Source organism: Microplitis demolitor, chromosome 4 (genome assembly GCF_026212275.2).
Source record: "Microplitis demolitor isolate Queensland-Clemson2020A chromosome 4, iyMicDemo2.1a, whole genome shotgun sequence".
NCBI lineage: Eukaryota > Metazoa > Arthropoda > Insecta > Hymenoptera > Braconidae > Microplitis > Microplitis demolitor.
In genome coordinates, this window is record NC_068548.1 from 15,944,090 (window position 1) to 15,961,767 (window position 17,678).

The 17,678-nt window shown below is 34.8% G+C and overlaps 1 protein-coding gene across 10 annotated transcripts in view; it reads right to left on the bottom strand.

The window, feature by feature from the left end:
- Nucleotides 1-13,513: 13,513 nt before the first annotated feature.
- The window catches only part of LOC103571651 (E3 ubiquitin-protein ligase RNF25), a 40,212-nt gene continuing 36,047 nt past the window's right edge, over nt 13,514-17,678 (bottom strand). For all 10 annotated transcript variants that reach the window (XM_014442845.2, XM_014442844.2, XM_053738047.1 and 7 more), the window contains one exon: nt 13,514-13,858. In XM_014442845.2, coding sequence (XP_014298331.1) covers nt 13,661-13,858 — 198 coding nt within the window. In that variant the 3' untranslated portion in view covers nt 13,514-13,660. The remainder of the gene's footprint in view (nt 13,859-17,678) is intronic.

Sequence of the window (17,678 nt, forward strand, 5' to 3'; positions counted from 1 at the left end):
TAATTCTATTTGTGTATTAGTAATTTAAAGTGCTTAGAAATCAAATAGATTATTTAAATTATGTATTTCAACAAAATAAATTAAATAAATTCTCAAGCGAGGAAAATTACATGATATTTTTTTTTTCTTAAGAAAAATTACCTTTAAGTTTGTCCGCCACATTTTGCGTCTCATCCCCTGGCATGGTTATTTTCCTGTAAAATTGGCATTTGTTTACCGACTCACGGGAATTGAAGACCGTGAATGAACGTCATTGAGTATATACTTTGTAGTCAGCACCATTGGAACTAGGTGCGCAGTCATTTTGTTCTCTGTGGATACAGTTGAGAACGAGTGAATGAAGTCTCTCCCCTGGTAAATTTTATTTTAAAAATATTTATCAAAAAATTTTAATTCATCTGTATATTTACTTCTTGTTGGGTATAGTTTCTAAGTTTTCTTGGTTAATCGCGTAGTAAAAATGCATTTGTCATTACTTCTGTTTTTGTTACTAAAAAGTATCTCCCCTGTGTGTATCTCCCCTGTCCTGTACATGCCAGAGGAAAGACACGATATCCAGGGGAGATATGAAAACTTCAAACTAGAATTTTTTTTGCTGGTTTTTTATTGTTTAAAGGTTGCATATTGTTCTTTAATTTAACGTATAAATATATTCACAATAGAGTTCATTGGAAAAATTCGATTATTATGTTTATTTTTACAGAACATGGCACATTGTTTATCCAGTCTCTTCTCTGGATTGAATATCTCCCCTGGTTTTTTATAAAACAAGATAAAATCAATAAATTGACTGACCGACTTGCAGACACGTTGAGAATTGTTTTAATCGAAGCATAATAAAATATAATTGAATTTTAAAATTTTTAATCGTGCCACGTTTGATCAATAAGCGATTTACGTCTTATCTGAGGATGACCCATATATATATATATATATATATATATATATATATATATATATATATATATATATATATATGTAGTGACAGGGATGAGGTTCTTGGAACTTAATCACTACAATAAATAAATTATCTGACTCCAATTGATTATATTAACAGAGTAATAAATAATTAGTTTTACTTAATAAATTATATAATACAAAATAATGCTGGTTGCATTAGATATGTGTTAGCTAGTTGCCGTGAATCACTCTTTTGTACGCGTGTACTGTACTGCGTAGTTGTGTGAACTGTTGCTACCGAATATCGTATCCGCGTAGGGGAAAATATTTGGCAATCGATGACGATCGATGATTGACGGACTTATCCAAAATTATGAATATCAAATAATATAAGTAGTGACGTGGTCGCTATAGTACTTTCCCTCTTAAAAAAAAAAAATGGGATGCTTATTTACAAATGAAAAACAATAAGGAATATTTACAATGCAAAAAAAAAAAAAAATAATAAAAAATAATTTGAGCATGTCTGCTACTATGTGAAGACCCTGATGGTTTTAAATCAGCCTAGAAACACCCTGGGAGTGGAAACACGGTGGAATCACGAGGGTGGTTACAGGGTGGGTTTGTGCCATTTTATCACCGTGTATACACGGTGGTTACATGGTGTTTCCACGATGGTAACACGGTATACCCACCCTGATTCCACGGTGTATTCACCGAGATTCCACAGTGTATCCACGGTGATTACGCGGTGTACGTGGAATCACGGTGGGTACACCGTGTAATCATCGTGGAATCACGGTGAGTACACCGTGTAATCACCGTGGAATCACGGTGATAACATGATAAAAAACCCACCGTGTAACCGCCGTGGATCCACCGTGATTCCATCGTGTTTCCGGGGTGTTTCGAGGGTGAATCAAAACCGCGAGGGGAGAATACTAACTAGAGAGAATACAATAAATAATAAACAAAAAAATGAATTTAAACGGGTTTAAATTATAAAAAAAAAATAATTTTATGCGTCGTCGGCTACGAAATAGACAGGTTTCAGTCTGTCGATGGAAATCGCAGTATTTGAGCATTTGTAGTTCACGACAAAGTCTTTATCGTGTTGCGTGACGACTTGGAATGGACTCTCATACGGAGCTGAAAATGATGGTCCAATTTGTCCAACTCGCACCAGTACGTGGGAACAAGTGTTGAGGTCTCTGAAACAGAAAACAGAACGCCGTCCATGACGCGAGGTTTCGGCCGGTGCCAAATTATTAAAATATGCTTTTAAATCACGTAAAACGCTTTCCGCATTGTCCTCCGCTGATGATTAATAGTCATCCCAGTGAACAGACTTCATCGTCACAACTTAAGTTTATCAACAAAATTAGCTCGATGGGTTTGTCACGATCGAAGTGAGTGAAGGCGACGGTCGAAAGGGTAACTTTGAATTTATTATTTAATTTCGGATTGTCAATTTTCTCTATCCTATAACTCAGCCAAGGAGTTCGATTGAACGTCACGTGGTTAGTGTGAGAACGTAAGAGAGATCCGGCACCGATTTTCAATTAATATATTAATGTATGAAATTATTTTTATTCTGTCATCCAACCAAGGATCTCCAGCCACGTGGCCGATATAAGAATGTTTATAATTTCATGTTGTTTTACAACTTATTTGTCTATTTGTACCGAGCGGATGTACTATAGGCAGTCCCGTTCAATGACCTGTGTGGCATTAGGGTAGGTCAGGGACTTTTCTAAGCGAGAGGGATATTGGGTCGATGAATATGGGCCCTCGAGAAGACCGTGTTCTTTCTCTGTCTTATTTTAAAATTACTATGACTTAAATTACCAGCACTCAAATGCCAGAGAAAAGGACAGTAAATGAAAAGACAAATGCATACAAAAACATGCGTAGTATATTGACAGGTTAAATTTTACAAATATTATAATAATAAACTTACCCCAATGGGTTGATATACCTGCACACACACTCACTTCAGATTCACCAATTTGAATTTGTGTACACAGGGGACTTACAATGTTTTATAATATTTATCGAGATTCACAGATTGAATCTTTTCACGAGAATGCTATTCACGCTGAATTAATAGGCCGACTTTGCTTTCTAGTGAATCTATGATGATATATATATAAAGGATTAACTATTCCCGAACAAGGACTCGGGGCACCTAGGCTGTGGACGTCACGTGAAAGAGTTTAGTTAAATCTGATGCGAACTTAAATGATTTTACTCTAGGTATCCAACCGGGGAGTCCAAATGCCTAGGCGTAGGACCTCACGAGGAAGGTTTTAAGAATAAAATTTAAGTCACGTAATTTAGAATTTAAGTAAAAGAATCGAGTTACGATTATTGATCTAGGGCCCCCGATTGCCTAGGCGTGGAGCGTCATGAGAACGAATTTTGAAATCGACTCAGTGAGTCTTACTCGTGGATTTAGATAGATCCGAAAAGGGTTTTAGTTACGGCGGTAATGAGTGATTTTGATTATTTTTCCGGGGTTTATATATGAAAAGGTTTGAAAGAAAAGTGAGGCCGAAGATGCCTCTTGCATGATACAGAGAATGGGTTAAAAGCAAAGAGGAAAATAACACAGAAGGGTTAATTACTTTTGAACAGCTGAGAATGGCATTTTTATTACGGGAGTTCTTGGGATTTTGTAGTAAACAGGATGTAAATAGAAAAATAAGTCCGCGATGGACTTCTTAATAATAAAGTATAAAATAAATGATGACATTTATGGTCGATATATTTCATACTGTAGAAAAGTATAATTTTAAAAAACAATACAAAATGGAGATGAAAATCTTCAGGAATAGGAAAAGAAACGGAGAGGTTTTGCGAGGGATCATGTAATTTTTTTGGAGACTGTGTTTTTATGATGACATTTATTACCAATATTTTAGGTGATTCCGAGAAATGTAATTAAAATTTTAAAATAGAAGGGCTTTCTATGGTGGAAAAGGAAAAAGTAAGAATCCGCGGGAGACCGTAAGATTCTGTAAAAACAATGTTTCTTCAAAATATATGGTGACATTTACTACTGATATTTTAGAAACTTCTGAGAAATGCAATTAAAAATAAAAAATAAAATAAAATTAGAGAAAGCTTTCTACGTTAAAAAGAAATAGTAAGCGTCCGCGGGAGAGTGTGAAACCTATTAGTAACAGATGGTTTAAATAGAAAAGTCGTGAAAATTTGAGTCGAACTAGAACAAGAAAATGTTTTGACAAATTTATTGAGGCCTTTACGATGACTTTTATCATGACGAGGGACTTGCGGCCGCGTATGACTCAGAGAAATCTTTTCGTGAGACATCTGGAAGACATTGAGTCGGTGGATTCCTCATAAGGGACCGGCCGTGGTGGTGCAGCCGTGCATAGAGAAAGAAAGACGCACTATTTTCTAGTTGCTTGTTCTTATTAACGTCTCTCCTTCTTGTAACTTGACCGCTCATACTCGCATACTTTTCTGTAGGAGTTCATAGCAAACCCAAAATGCGTCGTAGATATATGGACAACGTACACATATATAACACACACATATGTACAAAACTCATGCATTATTTTATTTTTGGTGACGGTGCTCCGAATTCTCCAGGTTAATTCTTATAAAATATATAAATAAGAGAAAAATTACTGAACCTAAGGTTCGGTTGAGTGGTGACTCAGGTGTACCGATTGTTATAGGTTTGTCACGATATTTAGATATCGTGGCAGTCTCGCATCAGGTCGGTGAGCAACAGAGGGCAGCACACGCTGCTCACACGTCTCATCCGACATTGTTATTATAATTATTGGTTGCTTACATGTAAGATTTTATTTAATTATTGCGTTAATTATACTTTATTGGTTTCTTAGGTATAAATTGTATTTGAATCAGGAGATTTCACTGATTAATTTGCGTGTATATTTGGATTTTTGTAGCGCTGGGAAAATAAATGCGCATTTCATATATGTGCTTTGATTATTTTGAATTGGTTGGTGCATGCGCGTCAACGCAACAGTTGGCATCCGTAAATTTATTTCCCTCGCGGATTTGAACCACGGTGGAAACACGGTGGATCCAGGGTGGTTACACGGTGGGTTCGTGCCATTTTATCACCCTGTACCCACCCTGATTCCACGGTGTACCCACCCTGATTCCACGCTGTACCCACCCTGATTCCACGGTGTGTCCACTATGATATCATAGTGTACCCATCCTGATTCCACGGTGTATCCACTGTAATTCCACGGTGTACCCACAGTGATTCTACAAGTGATTGTAGAAAAGAGAGGCTTATTACAAGTAGCTTTATGACAGTAGTCGACCGCGAATAAATAGGAAATTTTATGAATATAAATATATCTGTTAAATTTTTTTATTGTTTTCACGCATGGTATTATTACATAATATTATAAATTGTTAAAGTATAAAAATATAAATTAGATGCTTATTTAGCAGTTAGCATAGATTTTATGATTTGCAAATTGCCAAGGTGAGTGATAAAAAGATCGATAACCAAGATCGATAACAAGTTATCAAAAATGGAAAGCTTCGGAATGGCGTAATTGGTTAGATTACAGTCCAATTTGCCTAAAAGAGGTATTGCCTAAAAAGTACGTTAGCCACCTTGCACTTTTATCAGAAGCCGTCCATCACTTAAATAGTGAATGCATCACTTCAGATATTTTGGATCGTTGTGACTTGTTATTGAAAGCATACATAAAACTTTTTGAACAATATTTCGGTCTTGAAAATATGACCTCCAACATGCACTCGATGACGCATTTAGTAGACGTTGTCCGAAACTGCGGCCCAATTTGGGTACATGAAGCATCTACATTTGAGTCTATGAATAAAACAATTGTGGATTTCGTTACAAGTTCTTTCGCACAAACTGAACAAATCGCAACGCGCTTTCTCATAAAAAAGTTTTTAATAAATACCTTGTATGATGAAAAAGTTTCTCATGAGACAAAAAAATTTGTTGCAAAGCAAATTAAAATTCATTTTGAGCAAAATAACGTTTATTATGTTAAAAATCGCTTAGTTAGATTGGGAAAATTTACAACTCAAGCTCCTACAGATAAAGAACGAACTGCATTGCATAAAGTAGGTTATGATCCTGTAAATATAAAATGTTTCAAAAAAATCAAATTGAACGGACAAAACTATACGTGTGATAATATGAAAAAGCTAAAATTCTGTAACTCTGTTATTTGTGATGGTAATGGGACGTTTGGTATAATAACTAACATGATTCAGTTTCAAATTAATGATGAAACAATTGGTGGAATGTTCATCAAATGTTTTCAACAGGTCAGACATGCATTCAATATTCAACATGTCCAACGAGCGAAAACTTTAAATCATTTAATTTTTGTTAAGGAATCAACGTTGATCAAACCAGCCGTTCTGATTGAAGCAGGAAAAAACTTATATGTAATTAAACAAACAAACTGCTGGGAAACTGGCTGAGATTTCTCAGTTTTTGAACTTCGGATTTCACACACAGAAAAAACAGTTAACCTGAATTAAAAAATATATTGGGGCAAGAAAAAGTTTATCGGTGCAAGTAAACTTTTTTTCGCTCAAAACGTTGGTTTTTTGGAGTGAGATGACTGATTTTCTTTAGCCAAGAATTTTTTTTCTGAAACCAAAAAATCTTCAATTTCGCTTAAAAAATATATTTTTTTTAGCAATCGAATTTACTATTTGAAACCAAAAGAAAGTTTTCGAATCAAGTTAACTGTTTTTTCTGTGTATTGATTTACACAAAGTACCTGCATTTCGTTCGCAACACATTATTTCAGTTCTTATAAAGATGTCGTCATGATGTGATTGCAATTACGGTCATTAAGTACTTACTATGAAAATATTATAAAAATGTGTTAACAATTGTATATAGATATATTGATGTAAATAAGTACGATAATCAAATAATGTAAACTTAATTAAATGTTTATTTTGTATTTTTTTATGAACAAAGTAATATAGACTATTCGTAAGGATAATTGTGCCTAATATTGACTGTAAAAAATAAAGAAAAAAATGATAGATATTAATAACTGTTTACGTCTATAACAATTAACAATTTTGAATAAAAAAAATTAATTATTTACCTTCACGCATTGTTAGCCTATTGATTTTTTTGATATTATGAGTCAACGCCACCTCTATGTTTGTCTCTTGAACGAAATAACCGATTTTAATCTCAATTGAGGCAATCAACGTAATTGTTTTATTAGAAGATCTAATTAATTTTTTGAATCATCGGGTATAAGAGTCTAAAAGAAATTCTAAAAATGAAAAAAACTTTTAAAAATATACTTCCGAGATCAATCAAAATCGATCCAAGTAAATCTTAACAAATTTTCGAGAAATTCAGTGATGCGTTTCCGACTTCTATAAACGACATTCCAATCAGGTGAGCCGTTCAACTGTTATACAAGGTTGATATGCAAAATTCCACGCCAAATCGAACACTTTTGATCCCGACCTTTATTGATGTTGCTGAAATTTATGGACCCTTTCTTAGCTGATAAAAGACATTCTTCAGAAGTTAATGGCGTTTTATTTTGGGAGTTAAACTTTTGAAAAATTTTCAGATAACGCAATCAATACACACATTTTCATTTTTAATTTAATTATTTAAAATTATTTTTAAGTGTCGTACAGAATTAGATATACACGCTTTCGAATTTTAAAATATGTGCTTTGAATTTTTAAATTCATCTAATTGAAAATTAAAAAAATAACATTAGACAGTTAAAAAAAATATATGAGAATCTAATCCGTATACTTGAAAATTCTAAAACGTGTATTTTAAGTACTATATGGAATTTGCAATGCAATATCAAAAACAAATGTAAATATTTAAAGCGTTAAGTACAGTGTTTTTAAAAATCGGAAATTTCTTTTCACAGTGCAAGTACAGAATTTTTTTTCACAAGTTTTTCAAAAACTATTATGAATTTAATCCTCTCAAATACACTGTTTAATCATGGTGAGTACATTGTGGAATCGCGGTGGGTACACCCTGGAATCACAGTGGATACACCGGAATATCATAGTGGGTACACAGTCAATACACCGTGTAATCAGTGGATACACCGTGGTATCATAGTGGGTACACAGTCAATACACCGTGTAAACAGTGGATACACCGTGGAATCACAGTAGATACACCGTGAAATCAGGGTGGGTACACCCTGGAATCACAGTGGTTACACCGAAATATCATAGTGGGTACAGAGTGGATACAGGGTATAATCACAGTGGATACACCATGGAATCAAGGTGGGTATACCGTGAAATCAGGGAGGGTACACCCTGGAATCAGGATGGGTACATTATGATATCATAGTGGGCACACCGTGGAATCAGGGCGGGTACATTATAATATTATAGTGGCCACACCTTGGAATCAGAGTGGGTACACCGTGGAATCAGGGTTGGTACGCTATGATATCGTAGTGGGCACACCGTGGAATCAGGGTGGGTACAGGGTGATAAAATGGCACAAACCCACCCTGTATCCACCGTGGATCCACCGTGATTCCACCATGTTTCCACTCCCAGGATGTTTCCACCGTGATTTAAAACCGCGAGGGAATTATTATAAATAAATTTATTAGTTTTGTGAATAAATCATTGGTTGATTTATCGGTAAATCATATTAACAATTAATTATGAAAAATACAATTGGTCGTTTAGCGTCGGGAACTTGTTAAATTACACGGCCAAAGTTATATATAACGTTGGTGGTACTGTACAATATAACATGCGACAGTTGTATATCTCCATTGGTCAAAGTGAGATATACGACAAAATGGCGTCGGCCTAGGTGCCGGCATGAGATTCACGTGCTGCCATGGTCAGACGTGGGAAAGTCTCTGTAAGAGTAGCGTGTGTGCTCTGTTACATTAAGATAATTATAATTTTGTCGCCATTTGGTATTTTGAGTAGATAATATAAATCCATTGGCACTATTTGAGTATTTTGGTAAACCACATAAAGGAAAATACATTTACCGTATTAGCGTGCAACCAAGAGAGTTGAATAATACGTAAACTGTAAGTACTTTTTTGGCTAATACATTGGCGTGTAATTTTGGTTCCCGAGTTGGTGATCATTTGTCTATAGCATAAGAGTAAGAGAGATAGTGAATTCTGAGTATTAATAATTGGTCATAAGCATATGATGGAATGCGTGAATATTATACTCAGTAAATACAAATACAATCAGTCAAAATATTCAGTACTATTTTACCAAATATTGATTGTGATAAATGTTTGGTTATTTTTCATTATCACTTAGTATTGATGTAACTTGTCACTGCTATAATTATCATTTGCTGCGTCATTACTTTTTATTCATCACGTGTGAGTAATACAAGAGTTTTCTAGATATTATTTTACGTAATAATTACTAACTTTAAGTATTATTATTATATTATTATTTTGCGATTATTGTTTTTGTGAATAGTGTATAGCATTCACCAGTGGTCTAATTGTACGAAATATTTACTTAAACTATTTAAAGATTATCTTAAGATTACAGCAGTAATTTCTTAATATCACGGGCGAGTGATAGTATTATTTACACGCGCTAGCCGATATTGTGGATAATATATTTATTGTTTATTCAGTATTATTATTTTGATTATAATTTTGTATATGCATACTATCATTATTTTTTTTGTAAGTAAACTATTATTATTTTATCTTTGATATTGTTTATTTGGTTATGCGATACCATTATTTAATATATTTGAAACAAATGGTCATCAACCCGGTATTACTTTAAATTTTATTTATTTACAATACTGCTATCTATTTCTTGCTTTCCTTTTCCTAAAATCTGAAACTGTTACCCTATCATTTATTTTATTTTCATTTTCATTTTTCTCCGTTGTATTTATTTTGAGTTAATTTTGTTTGTGAGCCACACAAACTGGCGCCCAACTAGGACTGTCTAACCCAGCCTGAGCAGAGCTGTGTGTCCAGGGAGATTCGGGATATCTTCAGGTGGGACTTCGGTTATTATTATTTTATTTTCAGTTATTTTTCACCAACAGAGAGCCATAACGGCTATTGAGCGCCAACCACACTCCGCCGTGGGACGCGTAAAATAGAAGAGAATGTTATAGGTTAGTGATTAAAATATAACACGTGATGCGACTAGTACATTATCGAAAATATTGAAAACTTACAATTTTGAAGAAATTTATAAGTTACCTTCTAATCCTCAAACATTACTTTGTACACTCGAAAAACCAATAACAATCCGTAAAGTGCCTCCAGGTGAACATTTTCACTATGGCTTGGAGAGAGCTTTAAGAGATCAATTAAGACTTATTGATGAAAAAACATTGTCAAATTTCATATTAATCAACGTTAATATCGATAGATTGCCCATAGCATAAAGCTCAACAAGTCAGCTTTACCCGATTTTTGCTGAAATTTGTCCCAAAGCATTGAAAACAATTGTTATTGGAATTTATCATGGCAACGAAAATCCGAAAGCTGTCAATTATTTTTGAAAGACTTCATAGAGGAATATAAAGTATTGAACACTGATGGATTTAACTATAAAAATAAAAATGTTAAAGTTTCAATTAGGGCAGTGTAACAGAGAAAATTTTCCGCGTTCAGTTACCATAATTTTCTATCATGCGCGCGGTCGATATATACTATTACTACCCCAGGGTTGTCGGGGGTAGAGTGCGACTGCCGTCCTAAGCGGAAATCGTAGGGGATTGTCTGTCAGTCCCACAGACGTAAGTAGGAGTGTCTAAATTTTTCGGAAGTTGCCGAATTCAGGCGAGTGGGTGCAAAATTATAAGTGCAGGGTGACTGAGGCCGAGGGACACAACCGGACAGATCGGGCTACCAGTTGGACGCTTTAATAATCAGGTAATTAATTAATTAACACTTGGCTTCTAACTGTGGAATCAGGCGATTACATTATATATCTATTATTGATACTAGGCCATTAGCCGGTATCTTCATAACATTATATTAATTATACTGGCATATTGGACGTCCATGGCCGCAAGATCACTTGCTACTTTAGCTGAGACTTTTAGAACTACTCCAATAATTTTTTGTCTACAAAAGAAATTTTTCTTATTACGCAAAAAAATCCTGGCCTGTCGATATTGGACGTCCGTAACCGCTGGACCACTTGGTACTCCAGCTTAAACTCATCGGACAGCACCGATTTTTTTATTTGCACACCATACTTTTTTTCTTTTACGAAGAATAAACTGAGATTTTGACGTATACTCTAGCGTACCTCTGACGTTGACAAGTAAAAAATTCTTTTTAACTTCCCGCTAAGAAAATCGACGATTTTCAAAAATTTCGGGAAGTTATTGTTTTCACCCCGATTTTCGAAAATCGAGTTTTCATCAGATGTCGACGTTTTGAGGTCCTAGCAAGCTATTCTGACTATTTCCAGAATGATGTCCGAATGTGTGTGTGTGTGTGTGTGTATGTATGTATGTATGTATGTATGTATGTATGTATGTATGTTTGTAAACTCTTTGTAACTTTTGAACTAATGAATCGATTTGGATGGTTGAGGTGGCAATCGAAAGAGCTTGTTGGCCTTCAACTTTCCTGGAAATTTCAAATTATTTGATCGAATAGACTCGAAAATATTTGCGAATTACGAAAAAAAAAAAAATTTTTTTTTTTAGTTTTTTATTGATTTCTCAAAAACCACTTATACGATCGACTTCAAAATTTAATCAGCTCTAGTACTCAATAAAACGCGTCGATTGCCACCTCAAACATCAAAATCGGATAATTCCTTCGAGAGTTATCGCGGGAGAAAGAAATAGTGAAAAACGGTTTTTTCTAAATATTTTCGAAACGACTGACGCGATCGATTTCAAATTTTAATCAGCTCTAGAACTCAATAAAACGCGCCGATTGCCACATTAACGATCAAAATCGATTGATTAGTTCAAAAGATATCGGCGTTGAAAAGTTAAAAAAATAACATTTTATGTTATTTTTTCCGGATAAATCAGAATATAACGTACTAAAATGTGCCTGATATCATACCAACTCATCTTTTTTATGGTTTCTTTCGATCATATAATGTCATCGAACTTGGTTTTTAGTTTAAATCATATTATCAATAAAAAAATCGATAAAACGTAGTTTTTAATATTTTTATCGGATATTTCATATTTTATTGTTTCTTACATGAGTCAAAATTTATTTAAATCTTGATTTTGATCCCCGACATTGATTTCTGCCTCAATACACTTATTTTACTGAACAAAATCAGGAACTAAATTTTAAAAACCGCTTCATTGATGATTTTCGATTCTTAAATTTTCAAACTTCAGCATAACAGGTAACTTGTTAGAGCTTGAAAAGATCATAAAAAAACAATTGCATGTGATAGCATTTTCGAGCTCGAAGAGCTCGAAAATATATCTACACTAATGTTTTCGAGCTCTTTGAGGTCGAAAACAGCGGGAAGTTTTGGGGCTGGCCCGCAGGGTCAACCGACAGACCGATTTTTTTTAGGTTCAGGTGGCTACTAAGTTTGTTGTCTGACAGAAAAAACGTCCAAAACCGGAATAAGTATTGCAATTACTTCTAGGGACCCTATTTAAAACTTTTGCTTTTATCGGCCTCAGACGTTGGCAATTAAGAAGTCATTTTTTTTGTCCAGAAGTCTCCTAAGATCGTTATCAGACAAAGGTAAGTCCCAAAATTCGACGACCGGAATCAGTATTTCCATAAATTCTGGGGGTCCTATTTTCAACTTTTGCTTCCGACGGCCTCGAAAGATGACAATTAAAAAATTATTTTCTTATGGTCCATGACATCTTACATTGGGATATCAAAGCAATATAGGTCCCAAAGTTTGTCACCGGAATTATTGGTGTTGAAAGTGTAAAAACTTTGATCTTGAAAACTTTTCTTTTGTTCCAACTAACTTCGTGATACTCTGAAATACTGTTTGTGGAACCGTAAAACTTTTAAGGTCCATTAGGGCCAAAAATATTCGCTAATCAAGCACCTTTGGAACGTTTGCATATATTTTTCATTTTTTTCAAACAAGGGGTTTTAGACAACGTAAAGTCAGCTCTCATTTCTATATCCTCTGAAAATGCTGGCGGCCAGTTTAAGTTGCATATAAGTCCAATAGATTTGCCGAAAAAGTGAAAAGCTCTGAAAATTTAATATAAATTTTACTTCAAGCTCCAATAACTTTTGAACAAATGGATGTATTAAAGCATGATAAGAGATTTTTTTAGAGCATTCAATTTTCTACTAAAATATGTCTGCAGATTTTCCCTACGGGGCATCTTTAACTAGTTAAAAAAATCAAAAGATGCAAAAAAAAAATTTTTCCATGTTACTCTTATAGAAAATAGAAAAGTGCGATGTGAACCTCTTAATGTTCATAATAAAAGCTCTTATTTTCACGGGGATATTTTTATATCTAAATGAAACTTCTGAACCTGTTTCCGAGAAAGAAAAATAATTTGTTATTTTTTGAAATACGCTATTATGTATATTTCTATACGATTGGTTTTTCAGGGAATAATTTAATTGAATGAAGGAAATTAACGGAAAAATTAAGTTGAAAAATTGAAATAAATTTTATTTAATACAATGTTGGATTTACTTTAGTCAAGAAAAAACCACTATTAATAATTTAATTGACATAAGGTTTGTGAATATTAGAATACATCGATTTTAACATTATGATTATATACCCAATGTCATCTAGGTACAGAATCGGATTGCTTAAATCGATCACCATATCGACGATTACTATTGCCACGGTTATGACCTCGAGGAGCACGACGACCATAATAATGGTGATGATTCAGAGCTGTGCGAAGAGTATTTTGCTGATTACTTGCTTGTTGGAATGTATTCTCCTGTTCCAAAATATGGTGATCATCAGCAATTGAACTCTGAAAATCAAATAGTATTATTGAAGCTAAAGATATATCCGTGGTGAATTTGTCGTCACAATAAAAATACGAAAATAACTTAAAACTCCTTTTACAATATTCTTTAATCTCTTGCTTTAATAAAATAAAACAAAACAGTTCTATATATAGTACCACTAGAAGTAGCAATAGTTACATTATTTTATCACTTGTTAAAATAAATAATAACACGATTCTATTTTGTTTGCTTTATAAACGCTTCATCTGTCTGGGTGTCAATAAATACACAATCACCATGTCATCAGCGACTACTGAAGCAACCGATCCAGAAACAAACACAAAACGCAAAGCCGAAAAATCTCTCACAACAATTAAGGATATGAAAAAAACAAGAGCCAAAGAGGACTAAAGACACATATTTACAGCAGCGCAGAGGAGAATTATCGACAGCAACAGGTATGATAACAAGGAGATTTACCCATTCACTGTCTATGTGGCTGACAAGAGAGAGGGGCATAATCTGGGAAACCCATACATTATGCCTACGGGTAAAAAATTCCAAGAGTATTATAAAACTATGGAGAGCCTAGTTTCTATAGGTAAAGAAAAATATTAGATCGTATTTAAATATCACCTTGAAGCCAATAGATTTATGGAGCGAATAAAAACCAAAATATGTGATCATTGGATAGCATACATTCCAATACAAATCTACTCCCATAGTAGAGTAATCAAGGTATTTGACTTCACCCCAAAAAAAGAGGAAATTATAAAGACAATTACAGTCTCAAATCAGCAGGATATTCAACTGGCAAAAGTCCAAAGAATACAAAGACGAGTGAAGACCCACATGAACGATAGAAACTCCGTCGTTTACTCTCGAAAATACTACTGTTGTCAAATTAAACTTTACAAACAGGACTCTCCTGGCAAGAGCATCTATCTACTTCATTTCCAAGCCAACAAATGATTTCATCCCCAGACCAGTCATGAGTTACAATTGTCTCTCCTTCAGGCATCTAAAACGCGATTGTAAAAATCAACGTACTAAGTTCCAAAGATGTAGTAGTAAGTCTCACTCGAACAAGGAATGTAACATCCAGGAGCCATAATGCGCCAACTTTGGTCTTGACCACGAAGCTATATTGAATCAGTGCACACATTGGGGCATAGAACAAGTGATTATCAAATATAACGTTAGGAATAGAGTTGCTAAAAAGGTGGTGAGATCAGCAATAAAAGTATCGAGTACTCTTAGAGCCAGAATCTCATCATATAACTCTGCCGGTAAAATGCCAGAAGCATCTGCCAGAGGAGGGACTTGCTCTCAAACTTTATTAATGAGTACAACATCGACATCTAATAGATTGCAGAAATCTAGCTTAAACCTAAATGGACATTCTTGATTAAGGGTTTCAACACCATACGCCTTGACTGGAAAACCAATACAACGGGGGCTGAAGTAGCGTGATTCATCAAGGGCGACATGTACTATAACAGAATCACCACACTGGAACTCACCGAAAAACTGGAATATATCACCTTGTAAACAGAAGCATAGAAGGAAGTATATCATTTTGTAAATTCAATTATCCTCCAGACTCTACAGCATCATTAACCTACGCTCAATGGGAAGATACAGTGAATAAATTACAGCAACTACAAAACGTCATCATATGTGGTAATCTAAATGTTCAAAGTCGAGCTTGAGGTAGTACAAACCCTAATCAGCAAGGTATGGTACTTGGAGAGACTCTCGAAGACTCAACCATCATGAGTATCAATGACGGGACGCGTACTAGAATGACAGGGCCAGAAAATGCCAAAAAAGTCAATGCACCAGATGTCACTATTATTGACAACCAGCTAAACGCCAAGGCAACATGGACTACGTTCAAAGATAATATGGGGAGTGATCACCCACCTACATTTACTCACGTGGGAGCTCTAAGCTTTTACAAGGAGAAACAACCACGTAAACTCAACACTAGTGGAATAAATGATCTAAAATTCAGCACGTAGAACAAGAAATAGAAAAGATTGATACTTATAACCCTGTCAGATACGAGCAATTCATAAATATCATTAAAAAAGCCGAGGAAGAGCCAAAAGAAAAAGAAACTGACCCTAACGAGAAAGCACCAAATAATAATGATCATTAACAAATAACTCACAGAAATGCCTTTCCACCAGATAAGTAGAGGACTGTAAAGAAAAATTGGAAACAAAAAGGTTGGCTGTGTGTCGCTTCTTCACGTAACCTGGTGAAAATACGCAGATGCTGTACAAGCGTACAAAGATAAAAAAAACCGCTAGAAAAGCCAAGAGGAAGGCTTGGAGAAATTTCTGCGACACAATAACCTCGGAAATGGAAATGAACAAAATATGGAAATGCATCAAAAGTTTTAAAAGAGGGCTGAGTGTTAAGCCGAGCTAGAACGTATTCTCTCCAAAGAACCCAGAGATCAACTTAGCAATCAATAAATCAATTAACCAGAGGTCAATAAACTACCACCAGAGAGAGGATAATTATCAAGAAGTACTCCCAGAATGGCAACAAGTTAACAACGAAATATTATTGAATACTATCACCTTAGAAGAGACAAGAGCTGCGGTGGAACTTACAAAAACAAAATCTCCAGGTATTGATGATACCGCATATTAGCTTATAGGCAAACTGCCCATCTCCGCGCTAGAAATGTTCACAAAGTTCTTCAACCACTTACTAAGCCATGCCACAATTTCGGTTATTTGAAAGGAGTATAAAGTCTGCCTTATTCTGAAACTAACCTATTCTGAAACTAACTAAGGATATAGACCGATCGACATGTCAAACTGCTTGATGAAGATATAGGAAAGAATTTTAACTGACAAATTAACTTGGTGGATAGAGCACAAGCTGTTACCGAACGAGTTCAATGGATTCAGGCAAGGCAGAGCATGCATAGATATCACTCATCTAGTCTCAGAAACCAATCTAGCCATGATTAAAAGAAGATACATAGGTGCTCTGTTCCTAGGTATTTCAGGAACATTTGATAACGTTGATATTTCAACCTTAATCGACGAGTTGCGAGAAATGAATATTCCTGAGGTATTTATTCGAGCAATTGAAAGACTCTTAGTGGAGAGAATGCGACACTTGGAGATTAATTGGGGAAAAATCAAGACAGCCACCACTAACAAGGGTCTACTACAAGGCAGGATTCTTAGTCTACTACTATTTAAAATTTAAATGAGATCAGTTAGAAGACATGTTCATAATAGATAAGCATCGAGAAAAAACATATTCTTTGGAGAGAATATGTTCTTGCTCGGCCTGACAGCGTTCGTTAAAAACTTTTGATGCATCTCCACATTTTGTTAATTTCCATTTCCGGGATTACCGTGTCGCAGGAATTTCTCCAAGACTTCCTCTTGGCTTTTCTAGCGGTTTTTTTTTATGTTTGTAATCTACATCCTATTATAAGATCTAAAGTCTAATCATAAGAATTGTGCGGAAATCGCTTAGAAAATTGGAAACGTGGCTAAAAAATAAAGGACTAGAAGTTCCCATAGAAAACACAATACTGATGATTTTCTCAAATAATAAAAATAGGGATCGAACTAGCATAGTATTAGGGGACAAAGTAATGCAAGAGTCCACAGATATACAAAACCGTTGTCAGAGCAATCACGGACTAGAAACTCATTGTGTATAACGACTCGTCTGAATCCAAGCTTCTCAAGATCAAAATATTTCAATGTGCAGCACTAAGCAATGCAAGACATGTTGACTGTTGGTTCGTACAAATTCTTTGAAATATTATTTATAATAAATGGGCGGGAAATTGAAAATGAG